At 49.3% G+C, this 17,056-nt stretch overlaps 1 protein-coding gene across 1 annotated transcript; it reads left to right on the top strand.

Moving 5' to 3' along the window:
- The first annotated feature begins 5,158 nt into the window (after positions 1–5,158).
- On the top strand, positions 5,159–15,239 carry Lrrn4 (leucine rich repeat neuronal 4). Its single transcript, XM_005068674.3, has 5 exons — positions 5,159–5,314; positions 6,392–7,140; positions 8,099–8,303; positions 11,840–11,977; positions 12,935–15,239. The coding sequence occupies exons 2-5, from the start codon at positions 6,471–6,473 to the stop codon at positions 14,127–14,129; spliced, it is 2,208 nt and encodes a 735-aa protein (XP_005068731.1). The 5' UTR covers positions 5,159–5,314; positions 6,392–6,470; the 3' UTR covers positions 14,130–15,239.
- Positions 15,240–17,056: the final 1,817 nt, after the last annotated feature.

Below are 17,056 nucleotides of genomic sequence, written 5' to 3'. Positions count from 1 at the left end.
AATGTCACTTAAGCAAGTGTGATGTTCAGCTGTTACTGTAACAAAACCTGAGATAATCAATCATCTTGCAAGGAGGAAAGACTTGTTTTAGCACACAGTTTCAAAGGTTTCAGTGCACGGTAGATTGCCCATTATTTGGGGGTCTATTATGGCAGCAGGTAGTGGGGCAAATCTGCTCACTTCCCAGGAACTAGGAAACAAAAAAAGAGGAAGAGGGGGCTCCAATATCTTCTTCAAGAGTACATTTATGATAAGACAACTTCCCACCAGTAATCCCACCCATTAAAGTTTCAAAATACTTCCAAGAAGTGCCAGGGACAAGGGACCAAGACTTTAGGGTCTTTGGAGGCTTTGATGTCCAACCTACAGCACATATAAAATGCATGAGTCCTGACAGATACAGGGATGGGCAGTCAACAAGCTGGAAACAGCTCATGGCTCAGCTCCTCGTGATCTGGGAGTGTGCTCACACTATGTGTGGTGGCTTCAGTCTTCAGCAGGAGGGCAGGATCCAAGTCTTACTCAGCTCTGGGACTTTGTTTTATATGTGAGCACCCAACGAAGATGCTGGCTTGTGCACTGAGTTGCTAAGCCAACTGATCTCCTTGACAATGCCATATGGAATGGGGACAATTTACATTGCCCTCAGTAAGGTGAGAGCCGCTCTAAGATGACAATCCACATCCTACATCCCGCTTTCGGGTTCTTTGCTTTCTAGTGCATCCCTAGCTGTGGAGAACTCCAGAATCAGTTTATAATATAGCCTATGCCTTCTTCATCTCACTTCCTCCACTGACACACAAAGGAAAGTGACACACTTGTGTCTGGCTCCTCAGCTCAGTTTGAATGTTTTCGACGATGGATTTTTTTTAAGTGGTGTGTTTTTGCATTCCAAGCATCCCACAAATCCCTATGTTGAAGTCTCACTGACACTGAGAGGTAAAGCCTGAGCCTCAACTGTCACCATCTTATTCCTTAAGACCACTTTCTCACTGGTGGATTGTCAGTGAGTCCACGCAGACCATGAGCCCTTGAAGTCTTAGTGCTGCATACCATTGCATTAGAGCAAGCCCTTTCTGGAGACTTGACAACCTGGTACCATGTCCTCCCACAATCATTCTCCCGTTCCAGCAGTTTATCTCAGGTGTCAGAAAAGAATGAAGCGTTGCTCTTGCACAACCCAACTGGAGGGGAATCTGCAGCAGAGTCAGCTGGCATCTGGAAAGCCAGGCTGGCCCATTGGCTAGGCAGTCACCTGGCCAGCCCCTATCAACTTATTCCAGGAACACAGCTAAACAGGACCCCCTTGGAAGATGTCTGGGGTAACCAGTATCTGAGGTATACATTCTGACACTCAGAATGGGACAGAACAGCACAGGTCAAAAGTCCTAGAGCTATCCGCAATGCTGGCATTCAGGAGGTGAGTGACTTAACCATCCCTGCAGGTCAGGCTCTCACTCCTACACCCCCAGGAGAGACCTGGGGGACAGTGAAGAAATGGCCTGGGAGGATTTATGAGAGTGAGGTAAACCTTTTCCTCACTAACCAGAAACTCACAGATCTGTGACCCCAGGCAAACATTTGTCCTCTCTGACTCAGTTTTCTGCCTTCAAAATGGACAGGGTGGGGGTAGGGCCAGACAAATGGTCAAGACCTTTCTAAAAACAAGGATCTTTGACCCTGATATTTACACACAACCAGAGGAGAAGCATAATTACTGGTTGTTTGTTTCCCCCGGGCCATGTGTGTGTGTTTCTTCCAGGAGAAATCCCCACCCCAAAGCCCTAGAATGTGTTGGAAATCTGGAATTGCAAAATCCTTGACAATTTAAATTTCTTTAAAAATATTTAATCTAAAAAACATTTAATCTATGTGTGTGTGCGTAAGTGTAATGCACGTGTGCATGTAGGAACCCAAAAAGGTCAGAAGAAGGCATTGGATTCCTTGGAAGTGGAATTATAGTTTTGAGGCATCATATGAGTGCTAGGAGTCAAACCCAGGTCTTCCTCAAGAACAGTAAGTGATCTTAACCACAGAGCAAGCTCTCCAGCCCCATGGTAATTCAGTTTTCTATTTCTGCTTCAGCTCCCTCCCCAATCTCTACCCTTTCCTTAACTATCCCAAAACTGGGGCCCACCATGATCCTGCCTTGTCTCATCCCACACCCCCTCCCCCACTCCCATCCCCCTCCCCCACCCTTCCATCCCAGGTTTATTTGTCGAGCATTTTCCCCAGGTGCCAGATTCTGCCTGTTCTGGAGCTAATGAGACTGTCAGTGTGGCTAGTTCTCAGGTCAGTCTTTAGCTGGAGGAGCTCCATCAGTCATCCGTGGCATAGCCAGCACTGCCTGGGAAAGAGCACCCAGGAAGGGCATTTAATACAACTCAGAACAAAGAGCTAGAGCAGGCGTTCGGTGAAAGGTTCAGGCATTACACTGGCCTGCCCTGTTACCTGGCAGAATGCACTCAGGCAGCACTCCGGCCAGCCCAGAGTTCCATGAGAACCAGTCTGCACTCAGGTGCAAAGGACCCCTTAAAAGGATAGACCCCTGCCCACTTACTCTCTCTCTTGCTTTATTTCTCCCTCTCTCCCTCTCTCTCAGCTCCACACGGGTTGGTTACCTCTCACCCCCTCTTCCTTTCCTATATACCAATAAACTCCACGTGGAGCCATTGACTTACAGTTCGTGTCTCATTACTGGGTAAACTTTAGACATTTTAACAACACTCAGCACTGACCCATAGCAAGCGGGCCTCCTTGGAGAGGCTTCAACCATGCTCAGGGAAAGCCAGGTATGTCTGGGAGCTGCAGCAGCAGTGAGAAGAGCCCTGGGAGCAGCAGGATACAGAAATTGGGGGGTGTATGCTGCACTTCCTTAACACTGGATAGACACATCCCGTGTAGAGTCTCGCACAACAGAGTCAGCTCATTACTGTCAGACTCCGCTCTCCGTCAGATCAACTCTCAAATAAGCTCCCTGCTCGGAGTCCTGAGTTAAAGGTCTCCTTCTGAGGGAAACTCCAGGTATAGAGGAGGTTGTTAAGAAACTGAGTTGATCAATGGGAAGACACCCCAGCAGGGGAATAGTTCATGAGGCACCAAATGGGGGAAGGATGTGGTAGGGATTTGAAAATGTGCTTATTGATCCCAGCTGTTTGTTACCGGACTCTAGCTTCCTTCTCTGGTCAAGTAAAACCTTTATGCCATTTTTCCTATGCTCCCAAAAATGCTAGAAGAGGAGAAAGGACTGCAAGAGGGTTCTTCGGTGTTCCTGAGAGGTGCCCATGGGTGCCACACGGTAGTTATCTTCAAGCCTACTATGCCCAAGAAGTCAGCTCATTGACAAAAGGAAATTTTCAACACATCTTAGCATCTTAAGTGATATGGATTTATCTAAATATCAAAGAAAAGGCTATCTTAAAAAGGAACATACCAAAGGCATCAAATACTAGTGATAGACAGGGCACCCATAATCTGCTCCAGAGCCCAGTTAACCTTGGGAACCCAGTTTCCTTCTCATGGAATAGTCAGCACTGTGAGAAGATTCAGTGAGACATTGCTTGTGGACCTGGGGTCTAGCAATGGGAAGTACTTAATTGTAAAGTGCTAGGCAGGGAAGAAAAGCAGAAAACACTATACAAGGGTGAACCCAATCTGTAAAAACTCCTAAACACCCATACAGGGACTGATACCAGTTTTCGCAGCATAGGGGCCCAATTGGATAGCACCAGGAACCCATCCACTAAAGCAATAGAGTAACTAACCTAGAGGACCTGGCACATCAACCTAGCGAGGGGGGCCAGCATGGGCCAGCACTGACACAGCAGGTGAAGGGGGCTAATAGATTGAAAGGATTGCGTTCCAGGACCACACAAGGTGATGATCTCAGGGCCAGGGGCTCTCCCTACCCGTCCCCACCAGTGTACAGAGGAGTGTCCCCAACATAGTTTCTCAACATATTTTACAGTCCTTCCAGTAAATGAATTCTCCTTTCTCCTGTGGTTTATTTGTACTTACATCTCCGTGGGTTCTGCTCCTTCTTATCCGGTGTCTCTAATGGAACTCAGAACTCCCCTGCTGGCTTCAAGGGAGCTAATGGCTTGACCAGGGTGAACAGAGCATATTTAATTTTGAGAGAAACCTGAGGCTTTGATCCTTGGGTATGCAACTCTGTGCAAAGTAAAGGCTATGGCTCTCATGGCTGGACCCCAGCGGTCAACCTCCATTCCCTTCCTTTCCCCATTTTTCCCTTGACTTCTCCCTCCCACTCATGCCCTTAATCAACCCCCCCTCCCTTGCCTGGCCTAGGCAGAGGAGCTTCTAAACAGCAAGGCCTCAGCTCGCCCTAGGCTGCCACACACATCTTTGAGGTATCCCATGAAGATGATCTCAAAGGAAACCGCCCTGGGACTAGTGATCCCACCCGACCAGTTTGCAAGGTGCCTGGGACTGCTCAGAGATGCCCAGATAAGCAGTGACAGGAGGGAAAACAGGAAGCTCTGGTCCCAGCTCTGGTCTATACAAAGAATTGGGGCTAAAAGCCCAGCCTGCTCTCTGGCTTCCTGGTGGGCCTGGGAGAAGCAGGGAAGGGTGCAGGGGCTCTATCTCTGAGAGTAAGGCTCTGTGCTCCAAACAAAGTTGAGTCCCCTTGTCCTCTGGGGGCCGGAAAGTTTTGATAACTGGGATCCATCGTGGCACAGGATTGCCCCTTCTGCATTTCCGGTCTCTGTATTTGTGCTCACTACTCAGAATCAAATACTAGGTCTCAGAGCAATCACTCGGCTTGGGGGCTTTTGCTAGAGATGCGGTCACTTTCCTGTGACTCTGTGCAAGCCACTCTGGGAAAGCACCCCTCCCTCAGGAGAGACAGCTTCTTTCTCTCCCAGCTCACCATTCAGTTCCAACCATGCCAGGAGCTAGGAATCACATAAAAGAACCAGATTCCTGGGAGGTAACAGGGCTTCACTGGGCACCAGGCCTTGCTGCTGCCTCCTTTTCTCAAGCTTGGGAAAAGTGAAGTAAGGAAAGACAAGGATGGGGTGGGGGCTGGTGGGAGATGCCAGGTCTAAGAGGGAAAGGCCCAGGGCAGGCAGAAGTGGGATAAAAACAAGACAAGTCTTGGTGGAAGGAGGGGCTTCAGGCCTGGAGTATCTCAGGCTCCTCCTGGATGGGGATGGGGGAGGGGCAGCAGGGAACCAGGCATCTTCCCTCTGACATTCAGAGTCACACTCAGAAGTCACTGGTCCCTGCAATATTCAAAAGTTTGAGGAACGTGAAGGGGTGCCACAAACCACACCACGGGGACAGCTACCAGGTAAGTGTGACATACTACAGGATGCATTCGCTCTTGGCCTTAGGTCCCAGCAAGTTTCTCATCACTTCCTACCAAGAGGGATGCCTTTCCCTTGGAGCTTTAACGGTGAGTAAGAGATTGGTGTTCAGCGGAGAACCATGAGAACCATCTGCAGTAACATGGGCTGTCAGCCAGTCACTTCTCGCCTTGGGCCTGCTTAGAAGCCACTCTGCCATTCCCAAGTCAGAACATAGCCACCAGAGCTACTCCTCAGGCCGTCTCAGAAGCACAGCTAGCAGGGCTCAGCCATCTCTCCTGCAAAGAGCTAACATCCAGGGCTGGCTTTTGTTAGGACCAGGAAATGCTTGATTCAAGGGTCCCAAGTCTTGCCACTGTCTAGGGCTCCTATCTTCTTCTGAAGGCAAGCCTAAACTCCCTCCCAAGAGAGGACCCCAGAACTTATTTTATGCAAACTAAGAAGTGGCAGGGGGCTCTTTTAATGAGAAAAATTGACCCAGTCTAGGTATGACTAACTCTTTTTTGACTCCCATTTAATCTTAGCTGAAGTTTAACCCTGGGGCATTCACAATTAAGACACAGCTGCTTATCCTGGGAAGTTTACAGAGAAGTGAACAGCCTTCTCTCAGAAACTCAGAGAAGAGGGACAAGGAAGCATGGGGGATTCTGGAAGAGTCAGATCAGATATGGAAAGATGTGGGAAGCCTCAGGGAGGCTGGAAAGGCAAAGGCATTACTAGGACAAGCAAGTATGCTTGGGTCCTGCAACACAGATAAGGGAAAAGACGGTCTCCACCTGTTCGCTGACAAGTACGTGGTGGGGGTGGGGTGAGCTTCACTCTGGTCTCTGTGTCTCTGTCTCTGTGACTCTCTCTCTCTCTCTCTCTGTCTCTCTGTCTGTCTCTCTGTCTCTCTCTGTGTCTCTCTCTGTCTGTCTCTCTGTCTCTGTCTGTCTGTCTGTCTGTCTGTCTGTCTGTCTGTCTCTCTCTCTCTCTCTCTCTCTCTCTCTCTCTCTCTCTCTCTCTCTCTCTCTGTCTCTCTCTCTCATACACACACACACACACTCTCTCTCTCTCTTCAGGACCATCCAGGGACACACTTTTGCCTTCCGTTCGTTCAGGAGCTTCCTCTGAAGTCGCGGTTTTTCCTAGAGACTAGGCATGCGGTGGATGCTTCTGCTGCTACTGCCGCTAAGGCAGCCGCTGCTACCACTGCTGTTGGTGCAGAGCCAGAGCCTGGCGGGACTTTCCCAGGAGACCATTCCCCTCTTCCGACTCACTCATCAGGGACCCTGGGACAACCAGGACAGCCACACAGTCACCAACTCGCCCTGCGAGGGGCTCCCTGCTGCGGGAGCCACGACCCTGACCCTGGCGAACCGCAGCCTGGAGCGCTTGCCCAGCTGCCTGCCACACACGCTGCGCATCCTCGACGGCAGCCACAACCTGCTGCGCACCTTCGGCGGGCCTGAGTTCGGTCGCCTCCCAGAGCTGCACATGCTCACCTTGAACCATAACCGCATATCTACGCTGCACTGGGGCCACGGCATGCCCGCCATGCTGCAGGAGCTCGACCTCAGCCACAACCTGCTGGCAGCATTGCCCCCCTGCGCCGGGCCCCCGGTGCTCAACCTGCGCTCTCTGGCCCTGGAGGCGAACCCACTGAGAGCACTGCAGCCACGGACTTTCGCGTGCTTCCCGGCGCTGCAGCTTCTCAACCTCTCCTGCAGCGAGCTGAGCCACATCGCCCAGGAGGCGTTTGTTCGGGAGGATGGCGGGCCCCTGGCGACTCTGGAGATCTTGGACCTGAGCAGCACACGCCTTGAGCGAGGTGAGTGCAGTATGAGGGCTACATGTGCTCCTGGGAGGTAGGGGTTAGGGCTGGAGGTCAGGGCTGCGTTCTTCCAGAGTTGGCCCCCAGTGCCCGAAGTGCCACACGGTCACAGAACTGCTGTAAAACTTCCGGATTACATATGAAGAAACTAAGGCACAGATGGTGGCATAATTTGACCAAAGTCTCACAGGTCTAGCGCCTAATGTCCCCAAATCCAAGTCCAAACATTCCACCGGTACGCTCAACACCTTAGCCCCTGTGTTCTGGCTGGATGAAAGCTATGGGATGGCGAGGTGAAGTCGGCGTTGGAGCTCATATATATAACCTTTGCCTCAAGCATGCCAAAGAGAAATTCATTGATTGGAATTCATCGATTCCTCCCACCCCCGCAAATTGTTTCTACAGATGTTGGATTCCTCTAACAGGATGTGGGAGGGAGGTGCGTTTGGTTCCCGAGCACGCTTTTGTTGTTTTAAAAAAACACTTTATGTATCTATAACCATTTCTTCAGCATAATGGCGTGAAGAAGGGTGGCAAGGGGCTAGAGAGAACAAGATGTTCAGGAAGGAGAATGTTCTCCACATATTGGGAGATGACAAAACTGAGTTCCTGGGGCCTCCTCCAACCATGTGCCCCTCTCCTTTCATAAGTTCCTCGAAAGCTCTGCACTCCTACGAGGCAATTCTGGCTGTTTTGTGTGTGGAGTTTAACCTGAGGCCGTGACAGTGGCAGGCTTGGAGACAGTGTCCCAGGTAAGGGTTACAACCGTGTGGCCTTGGGTCATCCATGCTTTCTATGTTTTTAGCTAACTTGTGAAAAAGGATTAGGCACAGCCGAGGAAGGGCCTTGCCACCACAGCACCTGTGGTCTCCTCCTGTCACTCATTTCTTTATTGCCGTTCTGGTCCCCTGGGGTTTCGTGCCATGCTGTAACGGATAATTCCCTTTGATTTCAGTTGAGTCTGGGTGGATCAGAAACCTGCCACAGCTCAAGTCCCTCTACCTGAGAAAGATGCCCAGGCTGAAGACCCTGGAAGGAGACATTTTCAAGATGACCCCCAACCTGCAGCAGCTGGACTGCCAGGAGTCCCCAGCGCTAACTTCTGTCCACACACAGATCTTTCAAGACACTCCTCATCTGCAAGTCCTTCTGCTGCAGAAGTAAGCGATTCTAAGGCCAGCTCAGTCCTGGGACCGATTTTGTCCTTATGCTATATTGAATTTTATATGGCATACTAGTCCTTGCTGTTTCTGCCACTGCTCTCCCAAACCCTCTCTGGCCTTCTGTTCTCCCCCATCTTCCCTGTGGCGTCTTAAGCAGATCCCAGATAGTTTCCCCAGCTTAATAACTAGTAACGAGGAGACAAGGAGGTTGGGTCTTCTCTCCACTGGAACCCTCCTTCTCCCAAATGATGCCATTTTAGTCTGAAGGTATGGGGTTGGGAGGGAAGGGACAGGTTTACCATGCAGTAGGATCAGGACTTGGTCCTCTTATTCTAGTAGCAGACGTTGGTTTGGCTTCTCAGAGTAGCAGAATACTGAAGATGACCCCAGGCCACCTCTTATCAGTGGGACCTACATCTGGGACCTGTCATTTGACATAGAAGCATCCTCTTTTGTTCCTCATGTTTTGGTAGGGAAGGGGATTAGAGGATTCCAAAGCACATCCAGTCTCTTCTCCCTCTTTGATCAAGTTTACAGATGGGTAATGTGTCAGTAAACCCCTTCCTTCCCTTGTTTTTAACAGGGTGTAGAGCAATTATCTTTGGGATCTGGGCACCTCAGGCAGCCTCTTACTCAGTGTTCTCAGCCTTTATGGTTCCTGTTGACCCTAAGCCTAAAATAGCCCTGTTTGTAATATCCAGTTATTTAGCAGTCTGTTCTGTGTCATTGACAATTTGTAAAAGATTAAAAGTAGCAGCATTGAACCTTAGTTCTCTGTTCCCTGACCCACTTGGGCCTAGTGCTTTCCAGAGGACAAATACCTGTCTCTCCGAGTCCAGGAAGGTAGTGTGTTAGAGGCACAACAGGACTTTGCTAGCAATTCCAGGGAAGCCTAGAGTGCTTCTTCTTAGTTCACTTTTGCCCAATGCAGGTGCCAAATATGAAACTATTTTTCCTTAAGAATAAATGCTTTTCCTTCATTCAGTAACCAGATACTAAGAATGTATGGTGTGGAGGAGAAACACGTGTGGCTCTGACTCCTTTGAGCTTAATAAAAAAAATAAAAAAATTCAAAGTAAAAAGAATGAAGCACTGGAAAATGATATAGAGTGAAACAGAAGTGTAACAATGATGCTCCCTTTGGGAATTTTCACATGAAAAAGGCAAATGGGAGCCCTTAAGTCTGTTTCTGGACTGATGTCTATAGACTTGATGAAGTTGGGACTAGAGAGGTGGCTCAGAGAGAAAGGTGCAGTCTCTAGTGCTCCAGGCATGGCGTGCACATCTGGAACTACAGCATCCCAGGATGCAGAGTAAGTCCCTGCAGTGTGCTGGCCAGCCAGCCTCAGCCAGCCGCAAACTTCTGGCTCAGTACAAAGACCCTGCCTCAAAAAATAAGGTGGAAGGCAACTGAGGAGAGCATCCTGATGTCAGCCTCTGACATCCTCAGACACGTGGATGGATACACAGTCCCACATCACGTCGGTATGCGTATCCTCCTCCACTCCCTCTCACACACGCAGAGATGATAACACTACCTGGTGGAGGTGATGACGATGGTAGTGATGATGACTGTACCATCCTAACGGTGGTGGTGAGGCTGCAGATGGTGGTCCTAACGGTGGTGATGATGATATGGCGCCACCTTTCAACAAGACCACGGTTTAGCACAGGAAGCAGATGACTGCCAACTAGCACAAGCCACCTCGAACCACAGCAGAGGCACACACCCTGGGCTGTGTTATAATAAAGCAGGTAGTGGTAGTGGTCCATCAGGCTGGGTAAGGGAGGCTTCTGTAGGAAGGGCGTGAGGGAGCCATGGCCCTGTGCAGATCATGCTGCCCATGATGAGCTGGAACTGTGAAGGACAGGGGAGTAAAGTCAAGCATTCTGTCAGACTCCAGGGAAGAAACAGGAGAGAGCCAAGAGGGGATCTGCCATTCTTAGTTGTGGGAAACTGTAAATATGCCCCCATTCCTGCCCCCCATTCCTGTTCCCCATTCATGTCTGTGATTGTTCATCTCCATCCATCAAAAGCTTGACACTGAAGCCTGGTGACTTTAAGCCGGCGCTGTATTAGCCATTGTAGACAGGAAGGAGACAGCACTGAGAGTCACGGTTTGTTTTCTCTTACTCTTGGAGCCCTGACTACCAGGTGATGTTCTAGGCTGACCTCCCAAGTGCTGGAGAGGGGTCCACACCCACTTGGGGCTCTTTGTAGGTGACGTAGTCCTATATCACCTGGCCCAGGTGAGCCTGCCCAGACCAGGAACTACCCAAGCCACCCCAAGAATCATGTGAATGAAAACAAGGCATTTGTAAGCTTCTACGTTTTGGTGCCATCCTCCACTTACCAACAGCTAACTGGTGCACTAAGGGAAGTATTGTGTGAGTATTGGCATTGTGCCACCAGTTATGGTCCAAAAACTCATTTCTGGCTAGATCCAATTTGCTAATGTCCTTCTGGCCTAAGTAGGTCACCAAGTCAAGGGGTAGAGAACTACAGACTAGCTTCGGATGGGGAAAGGGGAGGTCCCATTGCAAAGGCATGTGCCTACAGAGATGAGAGGACATGTGGACATTTTAACAAATAGCCCACTATACCAGCAATGGCAAACCCACTCCAGGCTCTCCCCCTCCTTTGTCCCTGGAGTCCAACAGAACATTTATCCTATACTTACTCCACTCTCTGCGTCTCTTGGCTTACCCAGTGGTATTCTCACTAAGAGTTTGGGATTAAGGGTGATAAAATGCCTACCTAGTATGTGTGAGGTCCTGGGTTCAATCACCAGCACTGGTATGTAACAGTAGTTTCTATTATTTACTTTTTATGTAAAGACTTATATTTACTAATGTTCATTATCACAGACTTCTGGTAAAAAGCTCTTGGCGTGGGGGTAGTTTCTCTATTCAGTATGAGTTAACAATGACTGAGCTTGGTTGGCAAAATGGGAGGTGTAAATTCATTTTGGGTACTACCTAGGGTTCTATTGCTAGCAGAATTGTTTTTCCATAATACCACTGTGCCTCTTAGGAACGCTTTTTTCTTTTTCTTTAAGGTTTAATTATCAGGGGCTGGAGATGGCTCAGTGATTAAGAGCACTGGCTGCTCTTCCAGAGGTCCTGAGTTCAATTCTCAGCAACCACATGGTGGTTCACAATCATCTATAATGGGAACTGATGCCCTCTTCTGGTGTAAAATCATACATGCAGGTAGAGCAGTCATATGCATAGTAAATAAAATATTTTTTAAAGATTATTTTTATTTTATATGTATTTTTGCTTTGCCTGTGTGTGTGCAGTGCCCATGGAAGCCAGAAAATGTGAGATCCTCTGGAATTGGAGTTACAGATGGTTGTGAACCACCATGTGGGTGCTGAGAACTGAACCCAGGTCCTTTAGAAGAGCACCAACCAGTGTTCCTAACCTCTAGGCCATCTCTCCAGCTCTTGTGGGAATATTGTAAACCTAACTGTTCAAACTGAACCTAAGATTACGACTTAACTGATTTGAGTGTGTGTGCGTCATTTCAGCTGCAACTTGAGTTCCTTTGGTCCTTGGATTGTGAATTCCTCCCAGATCTTGTCTGTGAGCCTCTTTGGCAACCCTCTCACTTGCAGCTGTGAGCTGGCGTGGCTTCTCATGGATGCAAACAAAACTGTCTTACACAGGTAACACATTCACCAAGCAGATAACTGTGAAATGAGATCATCCTTCCAGAGCCGGAGCTGTCCCAGCTTATGGCTTCCCCATAGAATTCACCCCCATGTAGTCAGACAGGAGGGATGAAGGCTCTACTTCTATTCCAGCCAGCAAGAAAGGGCAAAGAACATGGAAAAACTGACTTGTGAGCTTTTAAATGGATAAGGTCGCAGGATGGCACTCACAATTGGTCAACAGTTAGTGGGCAGGCTATACCTAACTGCAAAGGAGGCTGGGAAATGTAGTCTCCGTGCCTTGTAGGAAAAGGAAGACCAGATGTGCCATTTCTCCATTTTACAGACAAGGGAATGGAACCCAAACAAGTAAGGTACTTGATGAATTCATGTAGCTATTGGATGAAAGAGGCAGTATCCATCTTCATCTACATCTGTGCTCCTAACCACTAGGCCCCTTGGCCCCCCAAAATGGCCTAGCTTCCTACTCTTGCTCACTCAGACTAAGCCCAGAATGCTTACAGAGCTTTCTCATGAAGCAGGAAACAAATTCTAACAGCATCTCTGGCTTAGAAGAGCTCCAAATCTCTTGACAGTCAGGGTCTCACTGAGGTATTAAAAATGATGTTGAAAGCACATGCTAAAGCAAAATGTCTGGCTTCATTCCACTTCCTACTATAAATATGACAGTGTTACATCTGTGGGGATGACAGTTCCTACTGCATAGTGCTTTCCAGGTTTATGTTCTACCATTGGCTAGCCATGGCATCTTGGGCAGTTAGCATCTCTCTCCTTTTACCTTCTCTGCCTAGAAGAAAGGGCAATAGGATCCTTACCCCAAGGTTTCCTTGGTCAATAAACTGATGTTACTAAGTCATACCTGGTAGAGATGTGTTGGCAGAGGAGACCCCCACATTGAGGATTTAAAACTCTGAGACCAAGTGTCTCCTAATGATTGGTTTTTCCCTCCAGGGCAGCAGATACCATGTGCGAGCCCACTCCAGGATCCAAGGTCCCCTTCTCTGGCCCTCTCTCCCTCTTCCAGCTGTCTGATGTATGCAGGCCAGACCAAAGCTCCACCCTCCTGACTTCAAACCCACCGCACTTTGATCATGCACCACAGGCACAGGGGCCTTCCATTGGACAGAGCACGGCCCCATCTGCTCAGTCTGGAGGAGGTCAACAAAATATCACTAAGGTCCCCTCCCACACCGTGGCTTCTCTTACACATGGGTCATGGATGCATAATAATACTTCAGAGGAAACTGCCCGGTCTACTACTGACTCAGTGACAATTTACCATCTCTCCAGGGCTCTGCCTGGTGCTGCTAGCACAGGGCCAGAGCAGACTGCCACACATATCCTCGAGCCCAGTATCTCACCTGCCTCCACCACACTGCTCGGCAAATACTTTGGACCTTCGCCTACTTCACCAAGCCCCAGGAGAATATCTCAGACCAACCAGAGGACACAAGCCACCACCATGGCTCTGCACACACACCCGCCACAGGATGAGATTCCAGTCTTGCTGTTAGATGATGACAGCAAGGAGGATGAGACTCGTGATCAGGTGGTATCGTCTCACCAGGATGTCTCTTGTGATTATCACCCCTGCAAGCATCTGCAGACCCCATGTGCCGAGTTGCAGAGGCGCTTCAAATGCCGTTGCCCTGGTCTCAGTGGGGAAGATACCATCCCAGACCCGCCCAAGCTGCAGGGGGTTTCAGAAATGACGGACACATCAATGCTCATCCACTGGTGTGCCCCCAACTCAGTGGTGCACTGGTACCAGATCAACTACCTGGCAGAAGGGGGATCTGGGAACCAGTCAGTAGTGGGCATCTATGCTACAGCCAGACAGCACCCACTATACAAGCTGTCACCAAGCACCACCTACCATGTGTGTGTACAGGCAGCCAACAGGGCTGGCCTGAGCCAGCAGCAGACCTCAGGCTGGAAGAGGTCATGTGCCAACTTCACAACCAAGCCCAGCTCTGTGGTCATCTTCTGGGCACTGTGTACCTCCAGTGGACTGTTACTAGTTAGCACCCTGGTGCTGTCTGTGTGTCTCTGGAGGCAGCGCTGGAAGCCACACAGGCAGTTCTATGACACAGACCTGGTGGCCTTCAAAAACCCGGCTAGGGCTGAGGAAGTAACTCAGTGGTAGTTGACTTCCCCATGCGCAAGACCTCGGATTTGTCTCCAACATGAAAATCGGACACATTTGAGGTCTTGGGTTAATCTCTAGTGACCAAATTAAACAACAGACCAGTATTTGACCACCTGCTGAGGCCCCAGACCATCAATTATCCCAGCTTCTCTTCCAATCAAACCAGTCTGTATGCAGAAATTACAACCTAGTGCCTAAAAACAACACGAGTCCCACCTTCCCCAAAGCCAGCATGCCTCCCACACACTCAGTACTCTGTGTTGCTTCCTTCTGTTCCTCCTCTAACTGTTCTCAGTAACCTGATGGTCAACACCAGACAGTCCTACTGGCAGCTGTCATTCTGCGTTGTTCCCTTGGGATTTTTCAGCCGTCAGTGTCTCCCTCAGTATCTACTGGGAGAAAACAAAGCAATGTAACAAGGAACACAAATTGTTTCGGAAACGCCATCCTTAAGTTTCTTGCATGGAAGTTGCCTTGTGGCTAGCATGAGTTGCTAGCCAAGAGCTGGTGGTCAAGGAAGAGCTACTGGCTTTATTGGTTGCATTTCAGTGTATGTCAAAACACGTATTTCAAGTTTTCCAGTTAACACTAACTTTCTGCTAACATCAGTGAAACATAGGAAAAGACTATTTGCTTCCATGGTTTCCTGCGTGTCACTCAAGACTCAATAGACAAAAGTAGCGTGAACTTTATTGCCTAGACAAGGTTTTACTGTGCAACCCATACTGGCCTCAAGCCTGGGAGCCTCCTGCCTCTCTTTCCAAATGCTGGAATTGTCTACGGCCATACCACCCTGAATGTGCACGATCTCATCCAAATGCTGGAATTACAAGAGTTTGGAGAGGAGGCAAAATTGACCCACAAAGACTTCTTGAATCCGTCTTTCATCTCCAGGACAGGCTTAAACACTAGCCATGCTGCAGAAAGCAAGCATATCCTAGCTGGAGCCAGATATGAATACTATACACTTCTGAGTGGCTAAGTATTCAAGCATGTTTTCAACATCCTAAAATATATCCCTAGTTTTATTAAATATGTGCCCAAGAGAATTGGAGTAAGTATTTGAAAGACCTCCCCGACATCCTGCTTAAAATGTTACAAAAGCTAGCTGGGTGTTGGTGGCGCATGCCTTTAATCCCAGCACTCAAAAGAGGCAGGTGGATCTCTGTGAGTTCGAGGCCAGCCTAGTCTACAGAGCAAGTTCCAGGACAGGCTCCAAAACTACACAGAGAAACCCTGTTTTGAAAAACAAACAAAAGGTCTATTTTATGGAAACACTGAGATAAATTTGCCAATCTGTATACACAAATGTATACTCTAATATTCGCATTCAAATACAACTCCAGTTTTCTATTTTAAAACTGAACAAAATGCTGGGTGGTGGTGGCACACATCAACAGACCCCAGCTGCAGCTGGACCACGGACCCAGACACAACTCTCGGCAGCAGCCCTGGCCCAGGTGTTACCATGGCCCTAGTGGCAGCATAGGCCACCTAGATCAGTATGACCCTGGTAGCAGCATGGTCCTCAGACACCAACATGGCACCCACATGGCCCTTGGCACTAACAGGAGCCACAGACATCAACTCAGATCCTGGCTGCTGTAGAGCTGTGGATTTATACATGGTCCTTGGCAGCAGCCATGGCCCTGTGTAGTTTTTTTCCTTGCCAGCCACTTTGGTTTTTCCCTGCCAGCCGCCTGGACTCTGCTGCGTTGTAGTCCCCAAATAACATACAAGACTCTGTATTAATTATGAAGCTGTTGGCCATTTGCTTGTTTCTTACTGGCTATCTCTGACTTAAGTATTTAACCCATAATTGTTAATCTAAGTATTTCTCTTACCAGAGAAAAGGGTCTGGACCTCTTACCCCTATGGCTGCTAACCCTGGGTGACAGTGCAGGCCACTCAGATCACCATGACCCTGGTGGCAACATGGCTCCTGAATAACCACATGGCCACAGGTTGCAGCCTAGACCTCATACATTAGTGTGGCCATTGGTGGCAACATAGGCCAAGGACATCAACACAGACCCTGGCTGTGGTAGGTCCGCCAACCCAGACATATATGGTCCTTAGCAGCAGCCTTGGTTGGATGTCACCATGGTCCCAGGTGGCAGTGCACACCAATCAAATCTTCATGGTCCTCCTGGCATCATGGCCCTTGGACACTAATCTGACCCCAAGTGGTGGCCCACACTACAGGCCTCATTACAGCCCTCAGTGGCCACAGGAGACACAGATATCAGCTCATGTCCCCTCACCTCTTCAGATCTGGCTTCTCCCCAGCCCATGAACCGCTCTACCTCCCCACACTGGATCCACTCATCAGAATGGTGTCTTACTGCTCGCCAGTCACATGGCATGGCTTGGATCTGTTGCGATTGCTGTGTCCTGGCCTGGAGCTCGAGCCCCCGGGGCAGCTTCTAGTGAGTCCTCCACCAGCCACATGGCATGGCACTGAGTTATCACTGTGCTGTTTGCAGGCAGGGCTCGGGCCCTCAGCCAGCACTTGACTGAGTCCTGCTCCGCATGACACAGAGCTGTTGCTTTGCTGCTTTGCAGTGTCACAGCCAGGGCCTAGAGTGCCCGAGCAGTTCCTGGTTGAGTTCTACTCCAGCCAGCTACACAGCATGGCACAGCACGGCATGACATGGAGCTGTTGCTGTGTCGAAGGCCCAGGGCTGGAGAGTTCAAATCTTGAACCACAAGCAAAAAACAGAGTGAACTGGGAATGGCACATGGCTTTGAAACCTCAGCCTAGAACCTCAGAAGCATGCCCCAGTGACATACTTTTTCCAGCAAGGCAACACCCTCTAAAGTCTCTCCCAAATGGTACCACTAACTGGGACAGCATATTCAAACACCCTAGACTGGGACATTGTCATCCAAACCACCACAGGGGATAGGTTGTGACAAGTCAG

Source organism: Mesocricetus auratus, unplaced genomic scaffold (assembly GCF_017639785.1).
Source record: "Mesocricetus auratus isolate SY011 unplaced genomic scaffold, BCM_Maur_2.0 Super-Scaffold_100004, whole genome shotgun sequence".
In the NCBI taxonomy this organism is placed as follows: Eukaryota; Metazoa; Chordata; class Mammalia; order Rodentia; family Cricetidae; genus Mesocricetus; species Mesocricetus auratus.
The sequence above is the reverse complement of the archived record's forward strand: the minus strand, read 5'-3'. Positions and strand labels throughout refer to the sequence as shown.

Coding starts and splice junctions, on each gene's coding strand:
- Lrrn4 (XM_005068674.3), top strand. CDS start 6,471: ATGCGGTGGATGCTTCTGCTGCTACTGCCGCTAAGGCAGCCGCTGCTA. Junction 8,304..11,839: donor CAAGTCCTTCTGCTGCAGAA/GTAAGCGATTCT, acceptor GCGTCATTTCAG/CTGCAACTTGAGTTCCTTTG. Junction 11,978..12,934: donor AACAAAACTGTCTTACACAG/GTAACACATTCA, acceptor TTTTCCCTCCAG/GGCAGCAGATACCATGTGCG.